The sequence below is a fragment of the Solea solea genome, chromosome 3, assembly GCF_958295425.1.
Source record: "Solea solea chromosome 3, fSolSol10.1, whole genome shotgun sequence".
In the NCBI taxonomy this organism is placed as follows: Eukaryota; Metazoa; Chordata; class Actinopteri; order Pleuronectiformes; family Soleidae; genus Solea; species Solea solea.
The window spans coordinates 3,087,900-3,113,248 of record NC_081136.1 but is presented as its reverse complement, the minus strand read 5'-3'; the positions used below and the strand labels follow the sequence as shown (position 1 = coordinate 3,113,248).

The 25,349-nt window shown below is 39.0% G+C and overlaps 3 protein-coding genes across 7 annotated transcripts in view; 1 reads left to right on the top strand and 2 right to left on the bottom strand.

Annotated features, from left to right (window-relative positions):
- Positions 1-5,805, bottom strand: th2 (tyrosine hydroxylase 2). The gene is made up of 12 exons (XM_058625402.1): positions 5,489-5,805; positions 4,530-4,707; positions 4,344-4,432; positions 4,178-4,245; positions 3,408-3,458; positions 3,165-3,310; positions 2,483-2,618; positions 2,299-2,368; positions 2,036-2,092; positions 1,263-1,358; positions 1,025-1,158; positions 1-335 (listed from the first exon to the last, which is right to left on the bottom strand). Exons 1-12 carry the CDS (start codon positions 5,738-5,740, stop codon positions 170-172), a joined length of 1,443 nt encoding a protein of 480 aa, XP_058481385.1. The 5' UTR covers positions 5,741-5,805; the 3' UTR covers positions 1-169.
- Positions 5,806-6,461: 656 nt separating this feature from the next.
- On the bottom strand, positions 6,462-20,753 carry pah (phenylalanine hydroxylase). Its single transcript, XM_058624834.1, has 13 exons — positions 20,579-20,753; positions 19,281-19,397; positions 13,952-14,135; positions 11,854-11,942; positions 10,922-10,989; positions 10,313-10,509; positions 10,105-10,240; positions 9,944-10,013; positions 9,800-9,856; positions 8,911-9,006; positions 7,922-8,055; positions 7,719-7,834; positions 6,462-6,935 (listed from the first exon to the last, which is right to left on the bottom strand). The coding sequence occupies exons 1-13, from the start codon at positions 20,654-20,656 to the stop codon at positions 6,892-6,894; spliced, it is 1,386 nt and encodes a 461-aa protein (XP_058480817.1). The 5' UTR covers positions 20,657-20,753; the 3' UTR covers positions 6,462-6,891.
- Positions 19,330-25,349, top strand: part of LOC131456461 (uncharacterized) — a 73,065-nt gene continuing 67,045 nt past the window's right edge. For 4 of the 5 annotated variants that reach the window (XM_058624819.1, XM_058624817.1, XM_058624815.1 and 1 more), the window contains exon 1: positions 19,330-19,420. The gene's annotated coding sequence lies outside the window, so the exon portion shown is untranslated. The remainder of the gene's footprint in view (positions 19,421-25,349) is intronic. The other variant, XM_058624816.1, reaches the window with a different exon arrangement.

Sequence of the window (25,349 nt, the reverse complement as noted above, 5' to 3'; positions counted from 1 at the left end):
TCATGAAAATAAACGTTTATTTCTTTTTACATTGTACACACAAACAGCTCTGTGGAACCTCGAGAAGGTGACTACATTTTTCATATTTTTTGTGTTGTTTGTCATCATTTGATCTTTAGTGGCAGGTCTCCATCCGTCCCAACCCTGAATAGAAAGTCTCCTCCCAGTTTCAAGAGGAGCCGAGCTTCTCCAGGGCACTGTGCAGGGTCTTCAGGTCTTCTCTCATCTGGCTTAGGGCGTTCTGGATCTTCCTGGGCTGATCCAGAACTTCTATGCTGCAGGTAAATGGGTCGTAGCGAACCGCAAAGGGGCGCTTTATGGTTGTTGAATATCTCCTAGGATTAGGATTAAGAAAAGATTTGTTTGTCTGTGACTCAACTGATAGAAGCTGCTTATCAAAGGTTCAGGTTGATGTCATCAATGCAGCTAACAGTTAGAAATAATCTATTAATCTGTCGATTGTTTTATGGATGAGTGGATTCATTGTTTGATCCACGAAAATCTTCAAATAATGGCATTCTCAAATGTTATTCTGTTTTCCTGAAACCAGAATATGTTAACATTAAGAAGCTGAAAATGTTTTTTAATTGTTTAAAGAAAGCAACCTTTCAACCTGATTGGATTATCAAAATGGTTGGAGATTCATTTAGTAATCTATTGATAGTCCACATCCCCAGACATCTGTGGGGATGTCAAACTAGCACACAAACTGTAAAAATTAAATGCATGAATATACTTATCATATCCTTTATTCGAAAAAAAAATAAAAATACTAAAACTACTATTAATAACTGCAATTTAAAGTCCAGGATTAAGATCAAATAATGAACTAGTGCTTGCAATCAAAGTTCAAACTAAATTTTAAATTTAGATCCATGTACATTCCCATAATTTTACATCTACATTGAAGTAAAACAGTTCAATATTGTAGTTTAAGGAGTTTTAGTGTGTGTTATTTGTATTATTTAACCAACTCTATGAAAACCCTGCTGCACAAATAAAATGACATAAATGTCGTCAATACCTCATCTTAATCTTTGCGTCCTCAAAGTTCTCGGACACAAAGTAAACTGGCTGGTACGTCTGGTCCTGGTACGGCTGCACTGCCGTCTCCTCTGGGTTGAACGGCTTGTACTCTGGCTTGTTGGACAGCGAGTACTGCGAGAACAGAACAGGTTTAGAGACTGAGACTGAGAGAATAAAATCACGAGAACAAGAAGAACACACTGCGGTACAAACATCTCGTGAGAGACGGTGCTTACGATGAGCTCCCCGTACGACGACAGAAGTCCAGCGCCGTATGCTTTCACCACTCCATTCTGCTTACAGAGGCCAAACTCCACAGTAAACCAGTACAACTGTAATGGAGTAAAGTATAGATATTTTTTTTTTTTTAAAGCAGATAAATTACAGTTAGTCTGCTCTAAAGTTCTTTATTTTTTGAGTAACTTGAGTAAAAATGAAAAAGTAGCACAGGATTTCTTTGTTTTATTCATTTTAACGTTAATCTACAGGCATGAATAGACTTTAACAATAATAATAAAAATATAATAAAAGCCAAAAAGATAAGCCTCTGTAACTGTCCTAGATGATATTTTGAGTAATTATAATTAAAAATGAGTGCATTTTTATGGATGTGTCAACTGATCTTGTACCTTTTTATTTTAAAGGAGCAGAACTCTGTCACGTTAGTACTCGAAAAACAGATATTAACACATTATTTAAATCAGATTATAGCTCCGTTTTTTTTGAAATTATGAGAGCTGGGAATAAAATTTAGACTTTAGACTTAAAATAATTCAACCGGTTCAGCATAATCTGCAATCACTACCTTTAGCCACAAGATGGCACTAAAGATCAATCACAAGAGAGTAGTTGATTATTGGTGCTTATGTTTATGCCGAATGTAAACATATGTGGTAGATTTTAATCAAAAGTTTAGATTGGGTACATATTTATAAATTTTAAATTGAGGTTGTCAGAGAGACAATTCTACTTTTGTGTGACTTATTTGAAAAGGATTAAGAAGATTTACCGTTGACAGTTTCTCAATGTCCTCGTCTGAAGCTCCGAGTGAGGCCAGTCCGATCTCCTGTGTTATTCGTACAGAAACAGAAATTACTTTTGCTATTTATGAAAAATCAAATGTGCAGATCGACATAGCACAGCTTTACAATGGAAGAGTATTAGGACCACATGTAAAGAACTATTTTGAAACAAATTACAAAAATTTCCTATAATTCTGATATACCTTCTATTTTTTAACTTTCTTTCTTCCATACTTTAAAGTTCAGTTACCTGTGAAAATACGGCAAACTCTTTGTCTAACAGCATGGGGATGTGGCCGAGCAGTTCATGACAGCAGTCTCTGTCGCAAACACACACACCCACACAAAGAAAAGAAGATTTAATACAGAAAAATAAACAGTAGCAGCTGAAAACATTCATATAATAAAGGTAAATACAGTAAACAAACACTCACGGCTCAGGCGAGTGCATGGGTGACGACGAGTGTCGGATGTACTGTGTGCACTGGAAAACCCTGAAGGACAAACTGGCCAGGAAGTCTCGGGCCGACAGGAGGCCAGCGACTGGACGCAGCTGGAAACCTGTCTTTTCTAGAAGAGAATAAAACAAAGTCTGTTGTTGGTCATTTAGTCGACTTGTTTTAAGATCACCATCCATACCTGTAATTCTCAAACACAGGGTCGGGACCCACAGATTGGTTGCAGGAGATTTTTTTGGGTCCCCAAACAAATTTGTAAGATTTCCCAAACTTAGAGTAGAGATTTATGTGTATATTTCGTAAATAACGTGGATAAAATAAAGTTGTATTTATTTGTTATTTATTTATAGGCTTTAAAATGTGCAAAATTCAGATTTTTTCACCAGCTATATAAACACACTGGAGCAAAAAGTACTCGTCACTTGGCTCCTTTTTATGAACAAAAACAAAAGAAAAACAGCTTCAACTAATAAATGTTAAGGCCAAGTTTCACACAATTTACCTTAAAATAAGTAAATGTGTAATCCACCATTACCCATAAGATTAGTAATGTCAAGCAAAGGAATAGATAAATTAGTAAATAGAAGAACCCTTTCTGCCTGTTGTGTTTTTTTACGAGCTGAAATCCTATAAAAATCCTTAAAATCTCTGTCGTCACCTTTCAGGAAAGCAGAAACCTCTCGGAGCTGAGGGATCCGTTCCTCTCCGTAGCCGCACTCCTTCTCCAGCTGCTGCAGACCGTCCAGGAACTGACGACATGCCAGACTCGGGTAGATGCCCCTCAGCTGTCGGTAAACCTCCCTCCTTAAAAATACAACCGTACCATATTATTGTTATTATTGTTATTATTGTTACACACCCTTTGAACCATAGTGCACCTGTATGTGTGTCAGTGTCTCACCATGTGGACGTCTCCTCTGCTGTGTACTCCACAGTGGGCAGTGGTTCTCCTCTGCAACAAACAGTCAAATACTGCTGAGATCAATGGATATAATACATGGTCCACGATACCAATAATATCACCATACAATGATTCTGTGATAATCAATATATTGCGAGACAATCGTACAGCGATACATTGTGATATCTGTCTCACTGAAGAAAAGAAAAACGTAAACATGAAAAGATAAAAGTGCAGGATTCTGTTTGTTCACAACATAGAGAACAAAAAGTCATAAAGTCTATGTATTGAACGTGGACGGACAATACAATACATCCAGCATGTTGGATCCGATAAGATACGATAAAAGATAGCAGCATACGTTAACATAGATAAAATACGATGGATACGATACTATGTGATGCAATAGGATACAATAGGATACAATAGAATACGATGGTATGCAATAAGATTACATAGGTAAACTACAATACAATATAGTGAATATGATACGATAACAAACTGTAGCTACAATACAATTTATATGATACAATACAATCACAGATTTACAATAAAATGTATACAAAATAACAGATGGATACGTAGACACATATGATACAATAACACATGAAATTGTAGCAAAAAAAATCACATCACAAACTTTATGTGATGTGAAGAAAGAAAATAAAAGATGAAAAACCACAAATATAAATAAAAAAACAGAAAGAAACTATGAATATAAATCAGGGACATGAACGTGGACACCAGACTGTGTCTTTTGTGGGACTCACTGTTTGTATCTGAAGGCCAGTTCAGCGATGAAAGCTCGTCTCTTCCTGTATTCTGAATCACTGAAGCCCTGCATGCACAAAATAATAAATAGATGGATAAATAAATAAGTAATCATAATAAGTGCAGGTTTTGTTTTAATCTGCAGTGAAACTGTGACAAACTCACAGGATGATCCTGATCCATGTCTGGATCAAACTTGGTGATTAACAGGTTACATCTGTCCAGGTCTTTAATCTGCCGAGGAAACCAGGGACCTGTGACAAAGACAGGGAAACAAAAGAGTCCTCGTTTCATCTTCTTTGCATGTTATTATATATGAATAAATAAATAAACGGGGACTAAATTAACAACCTTTTTCCTCTGGTATGGAGCGAACGTCGCCGGCCACTCTCTTGAGCGCGTTGATGAAAATGTCCAGGTCTGAGCTGTGAACGTCGCACTTCATGTAAAACTCCAGCTCCGTCGTCGAGTTGTTCTTCCACTTCCTGCACGGACGACTCTCAATGTGCAGGAGTTTGGCTTCAAACGTCTGCGATAGAGAAATACGTCAAATCATAATTTACGTTTTGTTGAATATGAAATAACATTAATATGGGACAAAACAAGGATCTGTGTCATAATAATTCATAATACTATGCAATAATTATGTAATATTACTATAATTTGTAATAACATTTCAAAACTATATTGAGACTTTTAGAGATTTTTTTTACAGTTTACAGTTGACTATAGTTGGATCAGCAGGTTTCACACTGTAAAATCAATTTTCACACTGTAATTTTGTTACTTTTACTTGTAAATCAGTTTGTTTATAGTGTGATATAATTATTTTCACTTTAATATACTTACCTTTACTTGAAAATTAGCAGGTTTACACTTTAATATGGTTAAATCTGCAGTTAACATGTCTTTTTGTTTGTAATACAAGTACTTTTACTCATCAATCACCATGTTGACACTTAAATAGAATCACTTTTACTTGTAAACCTGTTTCTTTGCAGTAAAATATAAGGTTTTACGCTTTAATATTGCTACATTTTCTTTGAAAATTAGCAGGTTTACACAGTTATTTCGTCACATTTACTCATTAATGACCACGTTTAAACTTTAACTTTTATTACAGATAAATCAGCAGTTATCACAAACGTTGCATGTAAATGTAAATTTTTATAGTGTAATATGATTACCTTTAGTAACTTTTACTTGAAAAACTGCTGGTTTTCACTTTAATACAGATACATTTACAGTAAACACAGCCTTTGTTTTTCGTTTTTTTTACAGTGTAAATTAGTTAATTTTAATGATCTCACCTCGAATATTTTGCCGGCTTTGAAGAATCCCGCGTTTTTCTCGTTGCTCAGTGTGAACAAGATGTTCAGTGTCACTCTTCCGTCCTTGTCCTCGAACACGCAGCCGTCTCCGCACTTGGAGGGCCCCGGGGAGCCCGCGGAGCCGCCGCCGCTGCCGGTGCCGCTGGTGCCGCGCTCCCGGCGCGCGTCCTCGATCAGACTCTGCTTCCTCCCGCTGAACGGCGGCGTCTGAACTGCAGTCTCCGTTTTCATGTCAGCGGTTTATGAACCGGCACCGGTGCAGGGACAGGTTTATATACTCTGTCCCTTCCGGGTGGTGGAGGACACACACACACACACACAAATATAGGGACAACGCGTGCGTTTGGCCTTTTTTGGCGACTGCCTGCGTCATTATATTCCATCAATTATGAGATAAAAATAGTGCACATTTATGTGACTGTGACCATGAGAGGAAACAGCTTTGTACTTTAAAACAAACGCACTCAACCAAAACATCAATGTTACGTCATAATATTTATTTATTTATTTGATTTCATTGATGTTTAACAGGTTTTTTCCCAGATTCATTTTTATTTTATTGTTATTTTTTAAAGAAGCAGTTCAATGTTACTGCACCCCAAAAAAAAAATACAGTTCAGTGACAACTTAAATAAAGTTTGAAAGCAACAATAAATATGACTTTACATGAATTTACAAATATCTTAGTTTTATTATCACGGCAGAGCATAATCTTCTCTATCGTCACACACAAAAGCCAAAAAATATTGGCTGGTAGTCAGAAAATGATTTATTATATAATATACAAGTAATTTTTTTTCAAATGTTTTTCTGTTTTTCCTATTATGGTCAAATTTATACCACTTAAATTAATGCTAGTTTATTTAAAAGCTGAAATTTTGAGTGCCTTTAAAATACTTAAGTAACAGTATTATTTAGTAAACTTGAAAACAATGAAGACAAAACCAAGACGTCCAAAGAAAACAATATTTATTTATTTCACTGAATGAATTTCATGCATATTACAAATATTGAAACAATCCAAAGTAAAATGTCATCCAAAAAAGACAGAAAATCTCTCGAAATGCTTTCCAATTTTTAAAAAATCAAGTCAAGAATATGCCGTCGTAGATGACACTCTTATTTTAGATGCGTATACATTTATATTTCAATAATGGTTATACAACATTTGAGCGGTCAAATGTCATGTCCACGCCTGTCCTCAACGTTTTTAACCACTTTATGGATTACACAGTAAATGCTGTATTGGTTTAGATACAAATAACTCATTTTGCAAAATCATACAAGGTAATTAGTTATGACTAATAATACTTGATTATAGAAAAAAAGAAAGTGGTGATGATGGTCGGGCGAGTCCTTGGTTCTCTCTTCACACGTTTTTTTTACGCCAGTTTCCTCAGAGCTTCACACAGTTTCCCCATTTCACCTGAAATAAACAAAAAGAATGGAAATAATCTACAGTTTATGGCTTTAAATAATTCATAGCTGGACGTTTTTGCAGACAGTTTGTTTCCCTGGGCTACTTTTTTTTAATCAGTTTACATAATTTAATATAATATTATCAATGCAACCGCCTTTCACAACCAGGAAAAAGTCGTCACAGATACCTTTTATCGCAATGCCACGACTTCAGCTCACTTTTCAGTTGTATTGCGACCCAGCGCAGTGCGGCTCTACTCGCGCTTTTTCGTTTCTCTTTTCCATTAGTGATAGAACCTGGTACCGAGGTTATTCAAGTTAAGAAAATCTAAAGAAAACTAAAATTGAAAAAATGTTCGTTAACTGAAATTTGAATTAGAAATAAACCATCAGCTGAGCGATTGACACATTTATGTAATTGTTCTGTTCGCTCGTAATCCTTACGGTGGGAGATGTTACGTGCTGCTAATATCGTGAGTTGTGGGGCTGAACGGTATTCCTGCCGATGTGTGCGCAATCTATAGCAAAAATTTCAAATAACGATACTAGTAAAATTTGTGAGGAAGTATTCCAGTCAAAATACCTGACTAGTTGATAAGCGAAATTAACGCAACGGTCCTCCAATTTTCGGCCGCACATCGTAGCACAACTGGCTGATACGCTTCCACGCGCTAGCTAGAACGCTGACAACAGTTTCACACAACCATGCTATCTCCGCCCACGTTGAGGAGGAGCTAGAGTAATGACCCAACCGGCGTAGAGTTGCGGAAAATCGTGGCGCGATACTCACTGCCGATGCTGTCGGCTAAGTTTCTGAGCCGCTGGGTGTTGTCCAGCACTTCCACGCTCTGGGTGTAAGGGTTGTATCGCACCGTGAAAGGTCGGGGAATAGTCCCTGCGAATTTTCTGCAGACACACAAAAAGACGTCCATTGTTTAACAGGGTGACGACGACGATGATGATGATGATGATGGAGTTATGGTAAATACTCACCTGACTTTCTCTTTGGCGTCCTCAAAGCTCTCGGCCACAAAGTAAATTGGCTGATACTCTGTGATTGGGTATTTCTGGATGCTGGTCTTCTCGGGGTCAAAGGGCAAGACCTGGGGCTTATCTGTCAAGGAGTACTGAAAAAAGAAACGGTAAAGAAAAGGGGAAATATTTAAATCTGCTGTTAGTGATTTAGTTGTGTTCTCTGCTGCCATTAGCGTTCCCGTCCTTTGGGGGCGGGGCATTATTATTGTCAGGAACAGAGAGGGACCACCTCTTTTTGGATCTCTAGCTCCGCCTCTTTGTGGATCTCTCGCTCCTCACCTTCACGCAGCTAGTCGACCTTTTCATGCTTGAAATGTCATCTCTCCTCTGCACCAAAGCCCATTGAGAAAAATCAGCAATTTAACATCACAGCACGCAGGAGTCGCCGATCCACTGTCGCCTTAGTCGCTCAGTTCAAATGTCTTATTTTGGGACTTCAGTATTTGAAATCCTTTGTTTGGGTTAACCTTAGTGACACAAACTGACCACAAGAGGCAGCAGTGGACCAGAAGCTACTGTGTTCCCGTGAGCTAAAATCACTGGTTTTCTCAATGGAATTTGGTGTAGGAGAGCGAGATAACATGCCAAACATATACTTAAGATGCCATAAATTTAATGCTACCTTTTTTCTACTGTTTATTATTTCTCAATGGCCATTCCCATCAGTGTACCTACAGGAAGTGCGGCATGACTCTGGACTTTTGTTGTGCACATCCTCTCCTGATGTAACTTGTGACCTGCTCATCCTCCTTCTCTTACCCCAGTGAACCTCTTTGCTCTTTGCTCACGCTCTGCGGCTTCTCACCCACTGACATAATGAACCTGGAAAGCGAGTGGACCACTAACCCACTGCCAGCACCCGCTGCAGTTGTGCTACAGGGGTGGACGTGGCTGTGAGAAGAGACGGGCGGGAGGGCCAGCACTGAAATATTCGTCTGGCTCTTTACCTGCAGCTCTCCGAACGATGACAGCAGTCCAGCGCCGTAAGCTTTGATCTCAGATCCCTGCTTGCACAGACCGAACTCCACGGTGAACCAGTAAACCTGAGGAAGAACACTCAGAGTATAAATCAGAAAAGCAAGGGTTTCAGCACACAAGTCCAGGACTATTGGACAGTTGTCAATTTTTTTGGCCTTTTTTTGGACATTGAGACAAAGACTTGTGTTTTTTCTGAATAAAACTTTTAGTTTTTTTTATTTTAAATTGTTAATGCACCATTTTAACAGATATTACAGCAAAATGCGATTTGTTTTGTATCTTATCAGCTTTTTATCCGCACAGGTTTTGGAGGCAAGCACGACCAATATATGATGTCATAGCCCCTCCTCTCTAACCCAACCCTGAACACAGCTAGACGTCGTCACGATTTATGTACGGATACTTTACGACTTCTTCTGTTTTTTTGTGGCGGTGTTGTTACAGGCCTGGTATATATACTACAGCATTTATAGTCATTTTGGGTGGGGGTGGGGGCAAGTTGTGTTTCCGTGTGGAAAATGCCCCCAAGAAAACAAGAAAACAGAGACTGTGAAATGAATGGTTTATTAAAAACCTTTCATTTTTTCATTCACAGAGTCATTTGGCTTGGAAGTTTAATCCCATGTAAACCTGGGATTAAAACTGTTTTTTGTGCAGTAGGAAATGGGATTTCTTTGGTGACCTGATCTTTAACGTTAGGGACTCAAAGTTTAGAGCTTTTCAAACATCAGAACTTTTAGGGCCCCGAAAAAATATGACCTTAACGTCAAAATTTTTTGCGTAAAGCATCAGTAACATACACAGAAATAGATGATCATAACTGAGAAACCAAATCTCTGTCTTGTGTGCAGCGCTTACTGTAGCCAACTTCTCAATGTACTCATCAGGGGCGCCGAGGGAGGCCAGTCCGATTTCCTGACCAGAAGGACGTCATTTGTGGTCAAGTACGATAAAAACATCAGAACGGGATAAGTAAATAAATTAAAAAAAGTTGTGTGTTACCTGTGAGAACTGGGCAAAACCCGGGTCGGCAAACAACGGAACGTGTCCCAGGAGCTCGTGGCAGATGTCCCTGCGACACGGACACAGATTACTCTTTCACAAATGTACGACTTTTTAAGCGTATTATTGTATTTTTTTTTTTATTATAGGTTCACACTCACGGCTCAGGTGTGTATCTGGGCTTGGAGCTGTGGCGGATGTACTGCGTGGAATGGAAGACGCGGAAGGCCAGTCCGGCCAGGAAGTCGCGGGATGAGAGCAGGCCGGCGACCGGGCGGAGACGGAAGCCTGTGCACGCTGCGAGGACAAGGGTGAGTGAATGAGTGAGTCAGATTTGTTTAGTAACTTCATAAGACGTGGGGAACTCACACTGCAGGAAGCGGGAGACGTCCTCCAGCTGCGGGATGTTGTCCTGCTTGTAGCCACAGTATTTCTCCAGCAGGGGGAAGACCCGGTTGTGCTCGCGGCAGGCGTAAGTCGGGTACAGAGTCTTCAGCTCCCTGAACACCTTCCCCCACGTGGCTCTCTCCTCCTCTGTGTACTCCACTTTGGGGACGGGCTGACCACTGACACGGGGAAAAAATATTGTTTCATTTTTTTTGTTTGTTTCAAAAACACAGGCTCTGTGTGCAGTTTCATACATTTAAAATAAGTGGTTTGTTGTGGTAAAGTAAAGCCAACTTGGCAGAGGCCTGTGCCTTATATACTTATAAATACTCTTGTCTGTGTGCAGCTAAATGCCAGGACTCATCAGTATGAAGCTGCCATTTTATGGAATTAGATCTGTGTCAGTATTTTCAAACAACACTTTTCACGAAGCAAAAAAAATATCGATTTAATCCTTCAAAAGAATTGCTTTTTATTTATTTGTATTTTTATATATATATATATATATGTTCCCTTATGATTCTCCAGTCGTGGTAAAGGGACACAGAAAGTTATGGATTTAAGTAGGATATAAAGCTTCAGGATAGTTACTGTCTGTAGTTGTAGGCGATGTCGGCGAACTCCTTCCTGCGGGCTCTGTACACTGGGTCTGTGAAGCCCTAGACACACACACACGTTACATGTTAGATCTCATGATTCCCCCCCCGTCCCCGTCCCCCACCCACTCTGAGCTCTGAGCTGAATCAAAGAGTGGAAATCCTCTGCTGAGGCACAACAGCCCTGCGTGGCCTTTGGCAGCATTATGCACTCACTCTGTGTCCTCGGATAAAAAGAGCGCGCAGATGAATATTGAGATGATCGAAACTCTCTTTGTAGCGAGTTCTTCAGCCGACAGACGAGTACGCCTCGCTTTAATGGCGCTGACGAGAGACGGCAATTATCTATAATTATAGGGGCCTCCATTAAAGCAATGACATCCATTTGTGTGTCCAGGTAGTTTCCATTAGAAAAGACAGCAGCAGCAGCAGCAGCATGAGCGGCCTGTCATCTCCACCACGGCCTTGTCTTTCATAAAACATGTGGGCCTGAGTATTCATTCATTCATTCATTCACACACACACACACACACACACACACACACAGTTTCACACTGCTATCCTTTTATGGACATTTGACTAGCCTTATCACTAACTAGTTAATGACTAACACTAACCTTAACCTTAAGCACAATTCATATTTTTCGTCCTAAACTTAACCAGCGCCTCAGAAATGAGGTTCTGCCTCACTAGGACCAGGTTTTGGTCTCCATGCGGACGACTGGTCCTGACAAGGTCAGTGTTTATGCCGGGGAAGTGTCCTAAATACAAGTGTGCGCACACACACACATGCAGAGGCTGGATGTGCACACGTACACACACGTACACATACACACAGACAGACACACATGTACACACAGACAGACACACACACACGAAGAGGCAGGATGTGAGACACACATACAGACAGGGTGAATCAGTCCTCACCGGATGATCAGACTCCAGTTCAGAACCATAACTGAGGATCTGGTTTGCAAAGCGGTCCAAGTCCTGGATGTCATTAGGGAACCACGGCACTGGAGGATCAGAAACAGTTATCAGTAATCATCAATAATCAGTGTTTTTACTCCTCGTGTGATTATTCAGGTTAAAATCAATTAAGGCATTCATGTCATCAACACTGTCCACAGGTAAATAAAGGTTTAATTTAATTACTGAATTACTCAGCTTTTATATATGGAGCACAATTAAAAACAGAGGTTTGACCAGTGTGCTGTGCAGAATAATGTCAATACAAATACATAAATTGTAAAATCAAAAAACTGAAATGTTGTTATTATTTTTTTTTCATAGAAAAGCCAAAAATAACATTCAAAAAGTACATTTTACTGGAAGAAAAAGGAAAATCTTGGACGGATTTTAATATTGGTTCATTTTAAATCTACTCGCTGAATTTCCTCAAGATTTAGTTGAATTTTGCTTGCTAACCAAGTAATCGTTAGGTTTTATTTTTTTTGTTCCTGAAGCCACAAAAGATGCATTGTCTCCACACTGGTGATTAAAATAACGAAATAATTCAGTGCCCGAATCTGAGATTAATTATCGCGTTTCTTTCTGTGCTGTGGCATTTTGACGCTGCACAGAAAATGACATGAGTTGGCATCTGCGAGTTTATATGGATTTATGACCCTGAAGGAAAACACTGGGGCCCGGTCATTAATCTACATTTATGCAGTGTGGTCCAGCCTCGAGGGCCCCGCTGCGAGACAACGGGCCCCTGCCAGGCTCCTCCATAAACAGTCTGTCTCGACAACAGGCCATAAATAAAAAAATCCACCATGGTCCACTTGACCCTGACCAGAAGACCTCGGTGTCAGGAGAAGATCATGGTGGGCCTGTCTGTCTCTGTGTGCCGTGACCTTGGCGTCCTCCTCTGTCCTCGCGTGCAGACACAGAGCTCCTCTGTTTCCTGTCGCGCCTGTTGCTCCTCAGCAGCTAAACTAATGTCATTCTGGAAAAAGACTCATGAAAGGATGTCGACGAGAGCGACGGCTCATCACAGTCTCATTGGCGACACTGGGAGTGTGTGTGTGGCTACTGTTGATGAATGGATGATGATTTCAGCTGCGTGTGGCTCAGAGGACGAAAGACGTCACTCTTTTCGCTTCAACTCGTCAAATTAATTCAGTTTCAATTTCCCAAACGCTGCCCCAAAGGCATGAAATTTGGGCCCTTTTATGTCTTTATGTCCTTTTATGAAACGGAAATTAAGTTTAATCAAAAACCTTTTTTTTTCCAGTAAAAATGCAAATTATTACTTAAAATACCAATAATTACATTTGCCAGTTTTATTATGTAATAATTAGTGGCTAAAACAAGGCAAATATCTTACTTTACTGATAATTTTAATTTTTTTGATACATTTATTTATTGTAAAATCAAAAAACAATTGTGATTTTAATTATGTTTTTAACTCTTTTGTCACGTAAAAATATGCTGAAGGTCCGGTTTGTAGCGATATGGTGGCACAAAATGGCGGCCTTTGCCATGTAAAGTACATTTGTCTTATTTAAAGCCATCAAGACAAACATTCTTGTGTGTCGTATATGAAATTATATGCTAATAAACCAAGTCAAAGATTATAGATAAAAAGGGGAATGTTATCTTTTAGTGCTACACCAATTTGAAAGTAAAAATTTACTGAATGGCACCAAAAAGAACTCTTTTGGTAACCGTTTTCATAGAAGTTTAAGATAAAATTAGCTTCTTTTGTGAATTACGACAGAAAAGTCTTAAGTCAGGAATGGGAACAACATTTTACAACAGATTTACATTTACAGTATGTTCGAGCTTTTTTTACGCAACGTAACAACTCATTTTATCCATTAGTTAGTGTTAGCGTTACAACTAGGTTAGCTAACCAGCAAGCTAATCTAGTCAATTTGATAAAACATAGCAATATATTGAATTGCCAGCAGGGGCAAGAAAACAACTTTAAACCTAGCCAAAATGAGGTTCTGCCTCATTAGGACCAAGTGTTTGGTCTCCATGAGGACTCCTGACGAGTACAGGGAGACACACTGACCTGTGTCCTTCTCTTTGTTGCGCGTTAGCTCGTGCACGGTGCCACTGATTTGCGTCCCCAGGCTGTTGATGACCTCGTCCAGCGCCTGCGAGCAGTTTGCGTCCACGTTGATGAAGAACTCATACTCGTTCGTGTTCATCCGCGATGGACGAGACTCGATGTGGATCAGGTTGATGCCTTTGTCCTGCAAAAACAAGAGGGACACGCAGGACGAGAGGAAAACTTTGGTGAGACCTGAGTCACTTTGCTTCAGTTTTGTCAGTTTTTGCCAAGCAAGCTAGCTTTTAGCTGATAGCTAGATAGCAATTGTTTTAGCCAACTATATAATGATTATCTCATTATTTGATAATTATTATTATTATTTGTCACTAAAACTTAATTTTTTTAATTTAAAAGTATGTTTTTAGTTTTTTTTACCTTTTTGATGACTTGTTTCACGTATTAAATACTAATAAATCCATTATTTTTAATTGAAAATACTATGTATATATAGTTGCACTGCAATGCAGACATAAAATGTAGTTTGGAGAGACAGGACATTAGTGTTGTCCAATAGCTGGTTATTGAAGTTATTTGTTATCATTAAAAAGTTATATTTCATCAGATGAAGTGAAAAAAAAAAAAATTGGGAACAAATATCGATCATTGGCTGATCTGATTTCTAAAAATTTGCCATACAAGAACCAATTTGAGTCAACGTCTATTAATATTGGCACATTACCTACCTATTATTAAATTATTACCATAATATCACAATTTTGTAAAATGTAACCAGCACTGTTTTTGTCTTGTTTCTTTATGAATAAAAATTCAGCTTTTCAGATTTTTCAGGTAGGAAGGTAACATTTTCAGTGTGAATGAATGATAAACCAACAGGACTTCCCCACTGCCCCTGTTTCACCACTAGAGGGTAGTGTGCGGCCACTAAACGAAGGGCTTCCATGTATGAGTGAGTCAACAGAGGCCTTCAGGTCAGAGCTGCCTTGACCTCTGTCCTTTTGTTCACTCACACTGCAGGCAAAACTCAGGATATGCACAGTAAAAGCATTCACCACAGATCGCAACGCTTTAGCGTAAAGAAAGAAAGAAACTGGGAAATAAATCACACGTTCATTAATCTTGTTCTTGTTCTTGCAGCCTGAAAAAAAAGACCCTCAGGCTGGGAAGTTTCCACTCTCTCGCTCTCTTGGACATTTTTTCAGCGGAACGTGATCGTCAAATGGTAATTATTGCCAAAATGTGTTTTTATTTACATGGTGTTTGGGGGGCGGGAGAGGGAGGATATTGTTCTCTTGTCACCCATAGGCTCAGTAAGAGGAGTTCCCTCTCTACGCTTCACCAGCATCTGGATCCCATTCAACTTATAACAGGTTTTAAAAAAAAAACAACAAAACCATATGGTCGCCAATTCTCAGGACTGACACTGACCCAAAGTCCAAGTTTGAATTTAAAGGTAAACATGACTCACTATTCATGATGCAACCTCGTTTGATCTACTTTTGGCAGATTAACCCCTGTGTTCTTGCAGTTACTCTACACAAATTATTATCCAAATTTATGGAATAAAACCCCATGTTTATTCAATTAAAACCCATTTAATCCATGATTTCCCTTTTTAAATTCATGCCAGTTTTAAAGGATAACCAGTAACTGGAGCTGCAGTAATCGACTTTAAATAATTTTATGAATATGTTGATGATTAATTCGTCTTTTCTGCTCTTTTTCATTAAATCGCCAAACAATTTATCCAATTTATGAAAATATTAAATTATTCATAAAATCGGTATCCTCGTCATTCTGCAAATTTCTCCATGTTTTTGTCACTGTTGTCTTCGTATATGTTCGTGCGTTCCATTTACATCAGAAGTCAAAGGCGTAACTGGAAGTTTATGGAATTAAATTTGTGTCAATATTTTCAAACAAGACTTTCCACGAAGCATGGATGCAAACATATCTCGGGCTCGCTACTGTTAGCCATTGTTAGCGCTGACAATAACAACACTCTGCGCAGTATTTTGTACTGTGTGTTGTGAAAGTAATATTAACGGTAAAAGTAACATCGTTTGTACGAGTGGCAGCCATCTTGGAAATCCGAGTTGGGGGGGGGGGATTCCAGGCTAATGGAACGCACCATTAGCCTGGGGGTGCGATCAGTGAAGTACATGCAGTCGTAGCTCAGACCGGGTGAGCTAGCCCGACACGTTATCGTGTTTTTAAGTCTGTGTTTTTTTGTTTTCATGTTAGCATTCTGAGCTGTGTGAAAAAATATGGTGATAACCATATCTCGCGATTAATTGGGGAAGAAAAAGGAAAGTTTATTCTTCTTTCTGTCAGGGAACAAGCCCGTGATCTGGGACTCAGTGTTTATTCACAATAATCCTTTATTTTTCCCCTGAATGACTCGGTGAGGAGTGAGTGTCGTTCCACCACACACGTGCTCATGGCCTGATTTAGCTTAACATATTTCGACCTTAAACCTCGACCCCAGCAACATGTACAGGTCATTCTGCCTGAGCCGTGTGTTTTTGTGTCCTCATAGTCCTCATGGAGACCTGGTATTAAAGAGGCACACGCTCATTTCTGCATTGCTGGAGGAACTGGTTAGTAACTTAAGTTAGTTAAGAGGCAAATGAATGGAAGTCGATGCAGTGTTCTGAGTGTGCGTGTGTGTATGTGTGTGTGTTATAATAGTTTTGTTTTTTATTAAATGCTTATTTTAGTTTAGTTTTTATTAGTTATTAGTATAAGTGTTTTCCAGGTGCAAGGTAATCAAAGTTGCCTGCCGAGAAAAAACAACAACATTTCATATGAACCCAAAAGCCTTATGTAGGAAAGTAATTCAATTCAATTCAATTCAATAAAGCACATTTTCACTATGATTTTAGTTTATTTTGTAAACACACATTTCAGTTTCAGTTAGTTATCTGGGTATTTTTTAACTTGTGTATTAAGGGGTTTAAGAGTTAAATATTTATATATATTTACTTTTATTTTAGTTAAGGGAAATTATTATAAAGAAAGTGGAAATAAGCACAAACTCCTGTCATTGAAAGACTTGTTTTATTTATGACATTTCAATGTGTGCTGAGAGTCTTAGGAGGAAATTTTGTTATGCTTGCATAATAACAATAAAGAATCTTGAATCTTTAGGTTTAAAGGTTTAAAGCTATTTTATATTGATTATTAATTTAGTGGGTTAATTAGGTGTATCATGTGGTATTTCACAAATGTATTTGCCACTTATATAAATAAGTATATAAATAGAGTGATGAACATGTGACAGAGGAGTTTTGACCGGCGTTTTTCGATGGGTTGATGTTTGAAATCTGGAAATGTGAGTGTGTGTTGGAGGAGGAGGGGGAGTGGGGGGAGGATGAAGAGAGAGGGGGAGGAGCAGGGGGAGGATTGGTAAAGTGGGAGCTCATAGGTTCAGGAAAGACTTGCATGTTTGCTGATGTTCTTCTGGCTTGTTTTGTTTTATCGATCTCGCTCCGCCTGCCAACACTTCCACCCCTGCGACTTCACAGAGGAAATTCATTTCTGCAGCCTCATTTTTGTGATCAAATTGGGTTAGCATAGCATTTTAAAGGGGCAGTCTGTGCAACTGTCAGTAACACGTTGTCCCTCGTGTATCAAGTTTGGAAATAAATCAAAACATTTTTTTTAAAAGTCCAAATTGAAAAAAAAGCAGCATTGCAAGCAGTGATGGCGTGAGGTTTGAAAGGTGGTGCCTTGTGGGAAACGTAGACATTCAAAAACGACAGCATTGGCAGTTTGATTGATCTGTTTTTTGATCGCTGGTTGTCTACCAATTAATATCTTTAAATTGCAGTAGTTTAACTTCATAAGACACTTTAACGCTGCATAGATTCAAGAATTGTTAATGTTGTTTGGTATTCTTCACAGCATAAATATAAATAAGTGCTTGGGTTAACTACCATCTAAATGAAAAGGAAACATCGTGCTTAAAGTCATTATATGCTCAATACTGAACTGATACCCCCCCACAAATCAAAGAAATGCAATAACTGTCAAAGAGAATGTGCGTTGAGCTCTTGTCTCCCTTCAACTGTAAGAACTTTGATTGATTATTAAGGTTTTTAATCAATTACAGAAATGGAATCTTTGTACGTTTGTTAAACAGTTGACATTCAAAACAAAAGCTAGCCCAATTGGGTTTAAAAACACTCAGATCCCAACTCCCATGTCACTCTTGGTTATTTTCTTGATTAATCTGTTGCTTTTTGGTCAGAAAAAACTTTTTTTTACATGTTGCCTCGTTTGCTAAAATGTCTCGTTTGAGCTACAACAAAAAATATTCATCGTGGGCAAAGAAAATATTTGCATTTAACCTTTTTTTCTTTCTGTCCTTCCCCAGGGAGTGATGACCACACTGACTGAAGGCGGTGCATTGATCCTCAAACATCGCAGATAAGCTCCTGTTTGTTTAGTTTCCTTCTTTTTTTTGGTGGCCAACAATCAGCATGAAAACAACACCAGCAGATATATAATCCCGAACAGGAGGCGTGACCGTGACGTTAGTGAGGCCAGATGTCGTAACAGAATAATGTGAGTTGGGAAAACAATCTAAAATAGAATCTCTAGGTCACGCAGCTTATTTTGTTTGGTGATAATCAGTAACGTGACTGAAGTTAGCGCCCACCGAGAAAAGTCGATTCGCTCGGTTGTGTCACACACTGGAACACTGGTGCTTGACGTTAAGCGAATTATTATTACATTTGTTCCGTAAGAAAAGGAAGACGTGTGGGGAAACTTCTTAAGTTTCCACTTAAAACACAAGTGTCATCAACACAGACGGGCAGTAAATCCATTACCATCATTCCCAAAAAAAAAAAACTGTATCGGCACATTTGGTCCTTGAATTGGAGGGAAATTGGTCCTGGAAAGTCCTTGAAAAACCAAGGTCCCTGGTCCAGTGTTTATGTACGAAGTTAAAAGCCTGCTCAAATAAACTAATAAACATAAATAAATTGGGTATGTGGTCATCTCCTCACCATGGTTTCTTATTTTTATTCATTATTTATGTTTTTTCTTGTTGGATTATTTTTTATTTTACTAGTTTTCAAAAAAATTCCACCACCAACGTATTTTTAATAATGGTCCTTTGAGCTCTCAACATGCTGTTAAAATTACAGTTTGTTTCTTCTTTAACTGCCCTTAAGTCGACATGGGGTAAATTTTACCCCATGTCGACTCAACTTCATTAAAATTCCTGTGTACCTCCCGTTGATTGTAAACTTTGAGAGGAACCACTTGGAACGTTTTGCTTTTCAAAGTCCAGGAAGAGAAGTTTGTAAGTTTTTTTTACCTCAAATAGCCTTAGTGCTCTGGCTAAAGCTCCAACCTCCTCTTTCAGGGAGAACATACAGGAGATCACCTCCGACTTGTTGGTCTCCTCCTCCAGGTACATGGAGCCTCGTCTCCTCTGTGGACAAAGACACGTTCAAGGTAAAAAAAAAAAAAAATCATCTTTTTCTTTACATGTAAAGAACTTTTAAGTAAGTTAGTTTAAGCTGCCTTTGGGAGATTGAGGAATTAGTGACATCCAAGAACTTCGGTGGCCTTCACCAGTACCAGAAGTTATTCATATGCAAAGTGCACACTCTGGCTAGTTTGTCGGTTTGTGCTTCACCATCCCACGACTGGCTTCCATTTTGGATTACTACGTCAATGATTCTGCTCTATTCCATGATGTATCATGATTTTATTGTATTTATTTATGCCAGTTATTTAGCCAGGAAGATCCCATTGAGATACAAGATCTCTTCTTCCAGGGAGTCCTGGTCAAGATAGAAGAACAAATACTGGTACAATTACTTAAGGAGACCAAACAATGTCAATGGTGAGGTATGTTCACGTTTGTGTTTGTGGATCACGCCGTCATGCCAGGTAAGTTCATGTGTATAAATCACAGCTGCGAGAAGACGACAACCGTGAAATCTAGTCTTCTGCCGGGAGGGTTTTCTTCTAAACTTAACCACCTCCTCACAAATGAGGTTCTGCCTCATTAGGACCAGGTTTTGATCTCCATGAGGACTACTGGTTCTGACGAGATCAGTTTTGGTTAATGCTTCACAGAGAAGCAGATATTTAAAATAACCTGGACCTCTTAAAATGCTTTAAATGTTGTAACTTCAAGAAACTTAAGCACATACGTGATGTTCTTGGGGCTTAATATCACAACTGAACAAGTTAAAACTTTATTTTAAATGAGTTAATTTAGTTAAAACATAATGATAAGTTAGCACACTGGGCAATGATTAACTAACTTTTCATTAAATATCTACTTGTGAAGTGTTTATGAATAAAACCGTCCAAAACAGAAAAGCAAAGGTAAGATATTTTAAGTTTAAGTTAAGATTTAAGTATTTTTCCTCTTAATCAAAAAGCAAGCAAAAAGGACAGCTTTTAAATCCACTTTGGTACAAACACCTGAAACACCTTTCTGTTGCTCCTGTCTGTGTGTGTGTGTGTGTGTGTGTGTGTGTGGAATGTTCCAGTTTTATGTCACTGGTGCTGCAGTTCACACACACAATGACACAATGACAACATGAGGACAAAAGAACAATGTCAAAAATGATTATAATCTTGGATAGATTTTTTTACCCTGGTGCCCTGCTCCTCTTTGCCCTCCTCCGGCTGAGGACCACAGTCCCCGTTGACTCTCTTGTAGGTAGCGTCCATGCTGAAGCTCCACAGGTGAATCACTGTCTCTGTGTGTGTGTGTGTGTGTGTATGCTCTCTCCGTTCGTCCCTCCAACTGCTGCTGCTGTTAAAGCTGCTCTCTGTTTTTAATCCTCTCCGGTTTGACTGTCTAGACCACGTGACACCACGCCCCCCCCCCCCCCCACACGGGTCTGTCATGGGATGTTTTCTAAGCGGATCTGGTTTTTATTGTCCACAGCTGGGTTCTTAAGTCCCCTTTTTTGTTGGGGGGTGATGGGAAATTCCTAATTACCTCTACCGGGTATCGGTATTGCTCAGATCGGTCAAAATCACTTGATCGGATATCGGACAGATAAAAATGTAGAATCCGAAAATCATGTCATGTTACGGCTGTTTTTTTGGGAGAACAATATTTGTTACACAGTTGGAGAATTATGTCTTTTAAATGGCTCAGCATAAATGTGTTGTTCACAGCTTCGTAGTGCTTAAATGGACCAATACCGAAACTGACCATCCTAAGTTGATAAATGGTCTAAAATGACTGTATTGGTAGATACTCAATTTTTTGATATCGGATGGGACAATAACAAATTAAATTGATTTATTATTATATATGAAAATTAATCATAATCCAAAACCTTAAGATAACACTGCAAAAAAACATCGGAATTGTGCAAAATTGAAATTAAATCGAGTGACAAAATGTCTAAAAACTGTGCAAAATAATATTTAATCAAGTGAAAAAATTTCTAAAAACTGCAAAATAAAAGTTAAATCGAGTAAAAAAATGTATAAAACTGGGCAAAATAAACATTAAATGTAGTTTAAAAAAACATCTAAACTGTTAATCACAATAATAATAATCACACTTAAATTAAAATAAAAAAACTTTAAATAAGTAATTCAAACATTTAAATAAAAACATATAACACTGATAACAATACAGTTATTCGGTTTAGTATGAGTTTAACCACACCATGGAGACTAAAATGAATACGGTAACCTTCACCGTCGTCAGTGGATGGAAACATCACATGAATGTGCTTCTTTTTTTTTTTGATACACTTTCCAAAGGAAACCATTTTATTCACATATGATGAAAGAATGAAAGCAGGAAGTCTGACCCATGGGACGATCAGCTCCGCTCGTCTATATGTCGTGCTGGCAGCTATATAAATACAGACCATTGACCATTTCACAGTAAGAAATCACTGCTTCAGAAGTTTTCCAAACAAAAAAAACATGACAGGTAGGTTAATCAGACACTTTAAATTGACAATAACTATGAATGGAACAATGAATTAATGTTATTTTTTGAATGAGCAAGGTTTCAGCGTTGATGCAATTTACATTTCAACAGTTTAAGTTGAGGATGATGAAAACATGGTTACAAAATCTCAACTCAGCTGGAAGACCCCTTTTTCAAGAAAAACTAACCTCATGACATTACGCTGCATTTCCTCCGCGACGATCCACGTTTACTGGGAATGACATGGTGACACATAAAAAGAAATGAACAGCGAGTTGTTGTGTGGAGTGTCATTCAGATTGAATTCATCTGGGTGGATGATATAAAAAAAAAAGTGAGAGGAGGTGGAGGAACGGATCCACAGGTGACCACATGAGGGCAGTGCAGGTTTGGTAATGTGGAGCGAGCGACACACAGCAACACTTGACCCAGCTGTGTTTTCAGGTAAACTCATTGACCTTCATCCACCAGAGCAAAGATTCTAACATTCACCTTTTTTTCTTTCTTTTTTTTCACACACACAATTTTTCATTTATTTATTTATTTATTTATCTATTTATTTAGAGACCAAACCCAACATCTCATCTGCTGTTTGGGTTTCCGCCACTTGCTAGAACTTTATAAAATGTGATCAAAGGACTTTTACAGTATTTTTGTTCAAACTCGTGGCTCTCCACATGATATCAAGTTTTTGTTATTTATAGGTTTGTGGAACATTGGGATATAATCGACTTAATTCGCCTGCAACCACTGCACAAATAGTTGGATTTTTTTTTTCCTCTTGAGTGACCCCTCCTGACCAGCCAAGACACTCCTTGAGTTTGAGACCCCTGTTATACTACTAAACATTTGCAGTGTTACTTAAACACTTCAAGTGTTAATTTAACTCAAATTGAGACCAAATACACTTTGGAATAATGTTAAATTTACACACAAAATGTTAAATACACTAAATAAAAATGTTGAATTCACACAAATTCGTGCAATCATGTAGTTTTTGTTCCTTCAGTGCTACAAAATGTACTGTGTATGTTTCAGGGATGTACTGTACGTGCATATTTCTGCCATTAGAGACAGTGAATCCATGTGGAAAGTGAAGCCTCGTCAAACCTCAGTGTCATCGTCACATTGTACAGTGGCTCGGAGAGTCCCAAACCCCCCCCCGCCGCGTCATTTACTGTCATTAATGGCCACAATGAGACAATCGCTCATTTATCACCAAGAAGTGGTGCAGTGTGCGTGGCCACAATGGCTTCCTCCACACGACTTCACTCTTCATTCACACACTGAAGCTCCATTCTCACACTAATGATCACCCAGATGCGAGACACTCTCACTTGTCTGAGCGACTCAGACTGTAAGGAATGAGCTCTTTTACTTTTTCGCGGGCCGCAGCTGTTCTGCTCGTTTTGATTTCTGCTTTTGTTCTGATTATGCAACTTTTCTTCTTCTTTTTTTTCTCCTCCTCCTCCTCCCTCTTACAGACATGGACAAATTTGTTGGTGCCCTTGTGGCATATCATTTCGAAACAGTTGTTTCATTCTTTCCTTAAAAGTTATTCAAGTTAACTTATAAAAGTTAAGGAGGAGAGTATCAACTCTAAACTGGAGTATTTTACCATCGTCAGCCAACTGTGAAACAAGGAGGATTGGTTATGTTTTGCTCCTGCTTTTTGTCATTGGATGCCTTGAATCTGTGCCTAGTACAATAAAACAGGGTCCCCACCAGTCCTTGAAAACCTTGAAATCCAAACCCTTTGTAAATTAAAAAATAAATAATTCAAGGCACTTGACATTTTTCGAAAACCACCCTGAATAGACACAGGTCATTGAAAGTGCTTGAATTTTGTCCAAGAAAGAAGTTAAGTTGATATTTAGGTAAATGTCTCCTTGTTTGTTACGGCGCCACCTACTGTTCCATGTGTTCCAAGCCTACGCAGGACAAACGTCGAGTCGTAATTACTAACGGTTTTGTGGACACTGTTCACTGTCTGTCTCTCTCGCCAACCGTTAACGTGAGATTCCGTGCAGAACAATGAGCGAGTAAAGTTAAGCAAGAGAGAAATGACGCCTGGGAAAAGAAAATTTCAAGATCTCTGTGTCACAAACGAAAATTTAAAAAGCAGATTTTGACCAAGATCCCAAAAAAGGTGCTGCAAATCAATAAATGTGAACGCCATGAACGAAGCGGCTCTTACAAGTTCTCCTCCCATCTAAAGCTGTGTCAGCACATTTGGTACTGGAAAGTCCTTGAATTTGAAGTCAACAATGGTGTCGGAACCCAGATAAAAATCTCTATACTGTCTCAGTCATGTCAGTATGTTGTACATATTGGCCAGAATTTTCGACATGTGAGCTCTGTTTTTGTAGGTTATTGCGCTCGTGGGCAGGCAAACCAACACTTTACGTTCATAGCAATAGCAATATTTGGGCCAATTATTGATCCGATTTCCTTCCTCCTTTTTTTTTTGGGTGTTGCAAAGAATCTTACAATGTTTGTCCAGGCGAATTCTCTCCAAAGACCACAGAGCTTGTGGTTATAGTCGTTGAAAGCCGTCCAGGCCATTGTCAGATGATGTTGTACAGTATGAGGTGAATTTACCCATTTATGTTTGAATCTACTGTCACGCTCTATTGGGGTAAATTCTGTGTCTGTGTATGCAATCCAACGCAATATTTGTGCGTTCCTCTCAAACCTCTAAGATGGTCTCTTCTTTAAAATCTGTATGACACCCTGACGATAGCTTGGGGCCGAAATTGTTTTTACGATATTCTACCCAAAGAGTTTTCATGGAATAAACAACGATAGGAGGCCAATTACTGTAGTCCATTTCGAGTTATTTCAGATATAGTTGTTGTTCTGAAGGTTTTGTGAAAGGGAATCAACAAGTTTGTCCACGTATGCAGTTGTCGAGAAAAAGTGCAGTTGGACGAGGAAGCGCGGCGCTTATAGAGATGATAATGGATTACAGAGGTTGTGAAGTTCCTTAATTGTGCTTTCATGAGACGTTTGTTGATTAATGGACGAGTTGACGGACATCCTGTGAATGTTGTCCGCATGTGCGCTGTCCGGGGGGGGGGGAGCTGAAGAATCTACTCCAGCCTTCCAGCAGCTTTGTGGCAACTCTTCTTTTTTTTCTCCTGCTGAAAGAAGAGAGCAAGAGAAGGAGGGGGGATGAGGAGGGGGGGGAGAAAAGAAAATGAAACTTTGAGGCTTTCACTTGTGAAAAGGGTGAGTGAGTGAATGAGTGCGGGGGCCGCGCAGCCAGCCACATGGGCCGTTCTCACTCGGGATAATGGAGGCCTTTCTGTGTTTCTGAACCCCCTTGTCGCACGCTGGGAACGCGCAGCCGTGTGCCTGTTTGCTGACAACAGACACGCTCAGACACGCTCGCTGGCCACATAATTGAATTTTACACCCGGAAAAGTCACCTCCTTCCCTGGCCCGGGTCTTCAGGCTGCA

What these genes read in the sequence shown, in the direction of transcription:
- th2 (XM_058625402.1), bottom strand. Translation starts at nt 5,740, where the DNA reads ATGAAAACGGAGACTGCAGTTCAGACGCCGCCGTTCAGCGGGAGGAAG. An exon ending in AAGCCGGCAAAATATTCGAG is followed by an intron (nt 4,708 to 5,488) that starts GTGAGATCATTA and finishes TCTCTATCGCAG; the next exon opens with ACGTTTGAAGCCAAACTCCT. An exon ending in CTGGCCTTCAGATACAAACA is followed by an intron (nt 3,459 to 4,177) that starts GTGAGTCCCACA and finishes TGTTTGTTGCAG; the next exon opens with AGGAGAACCACTGCCCACTG.
- pah (XM_058624834.1), bottom strand. Translation starts at nt 20,656, where the DNA reads ATGGACGCTACCTACAAGAGAGTCAACGGGGACTGTGGTCCTCAGCCG. An exon ending in ATCGCCTACAACTACAGACA is followed by an intron (nt 10,510 to 10,921) that starts GTAACTATCCTG and finishes TCCCCGTGTCAG; the next exon opens with TGGTCAGCCCGTCCCCAAAG. An exon ending in CCCAGATACACACCTGAGCC is followed by an intron (nt 10,014 to 10,104) that starts GTGAGTGTGAAC and finishes TCCGTGTCGCAG; the next exon opens with GGACATCTGCCACGAGCTCC.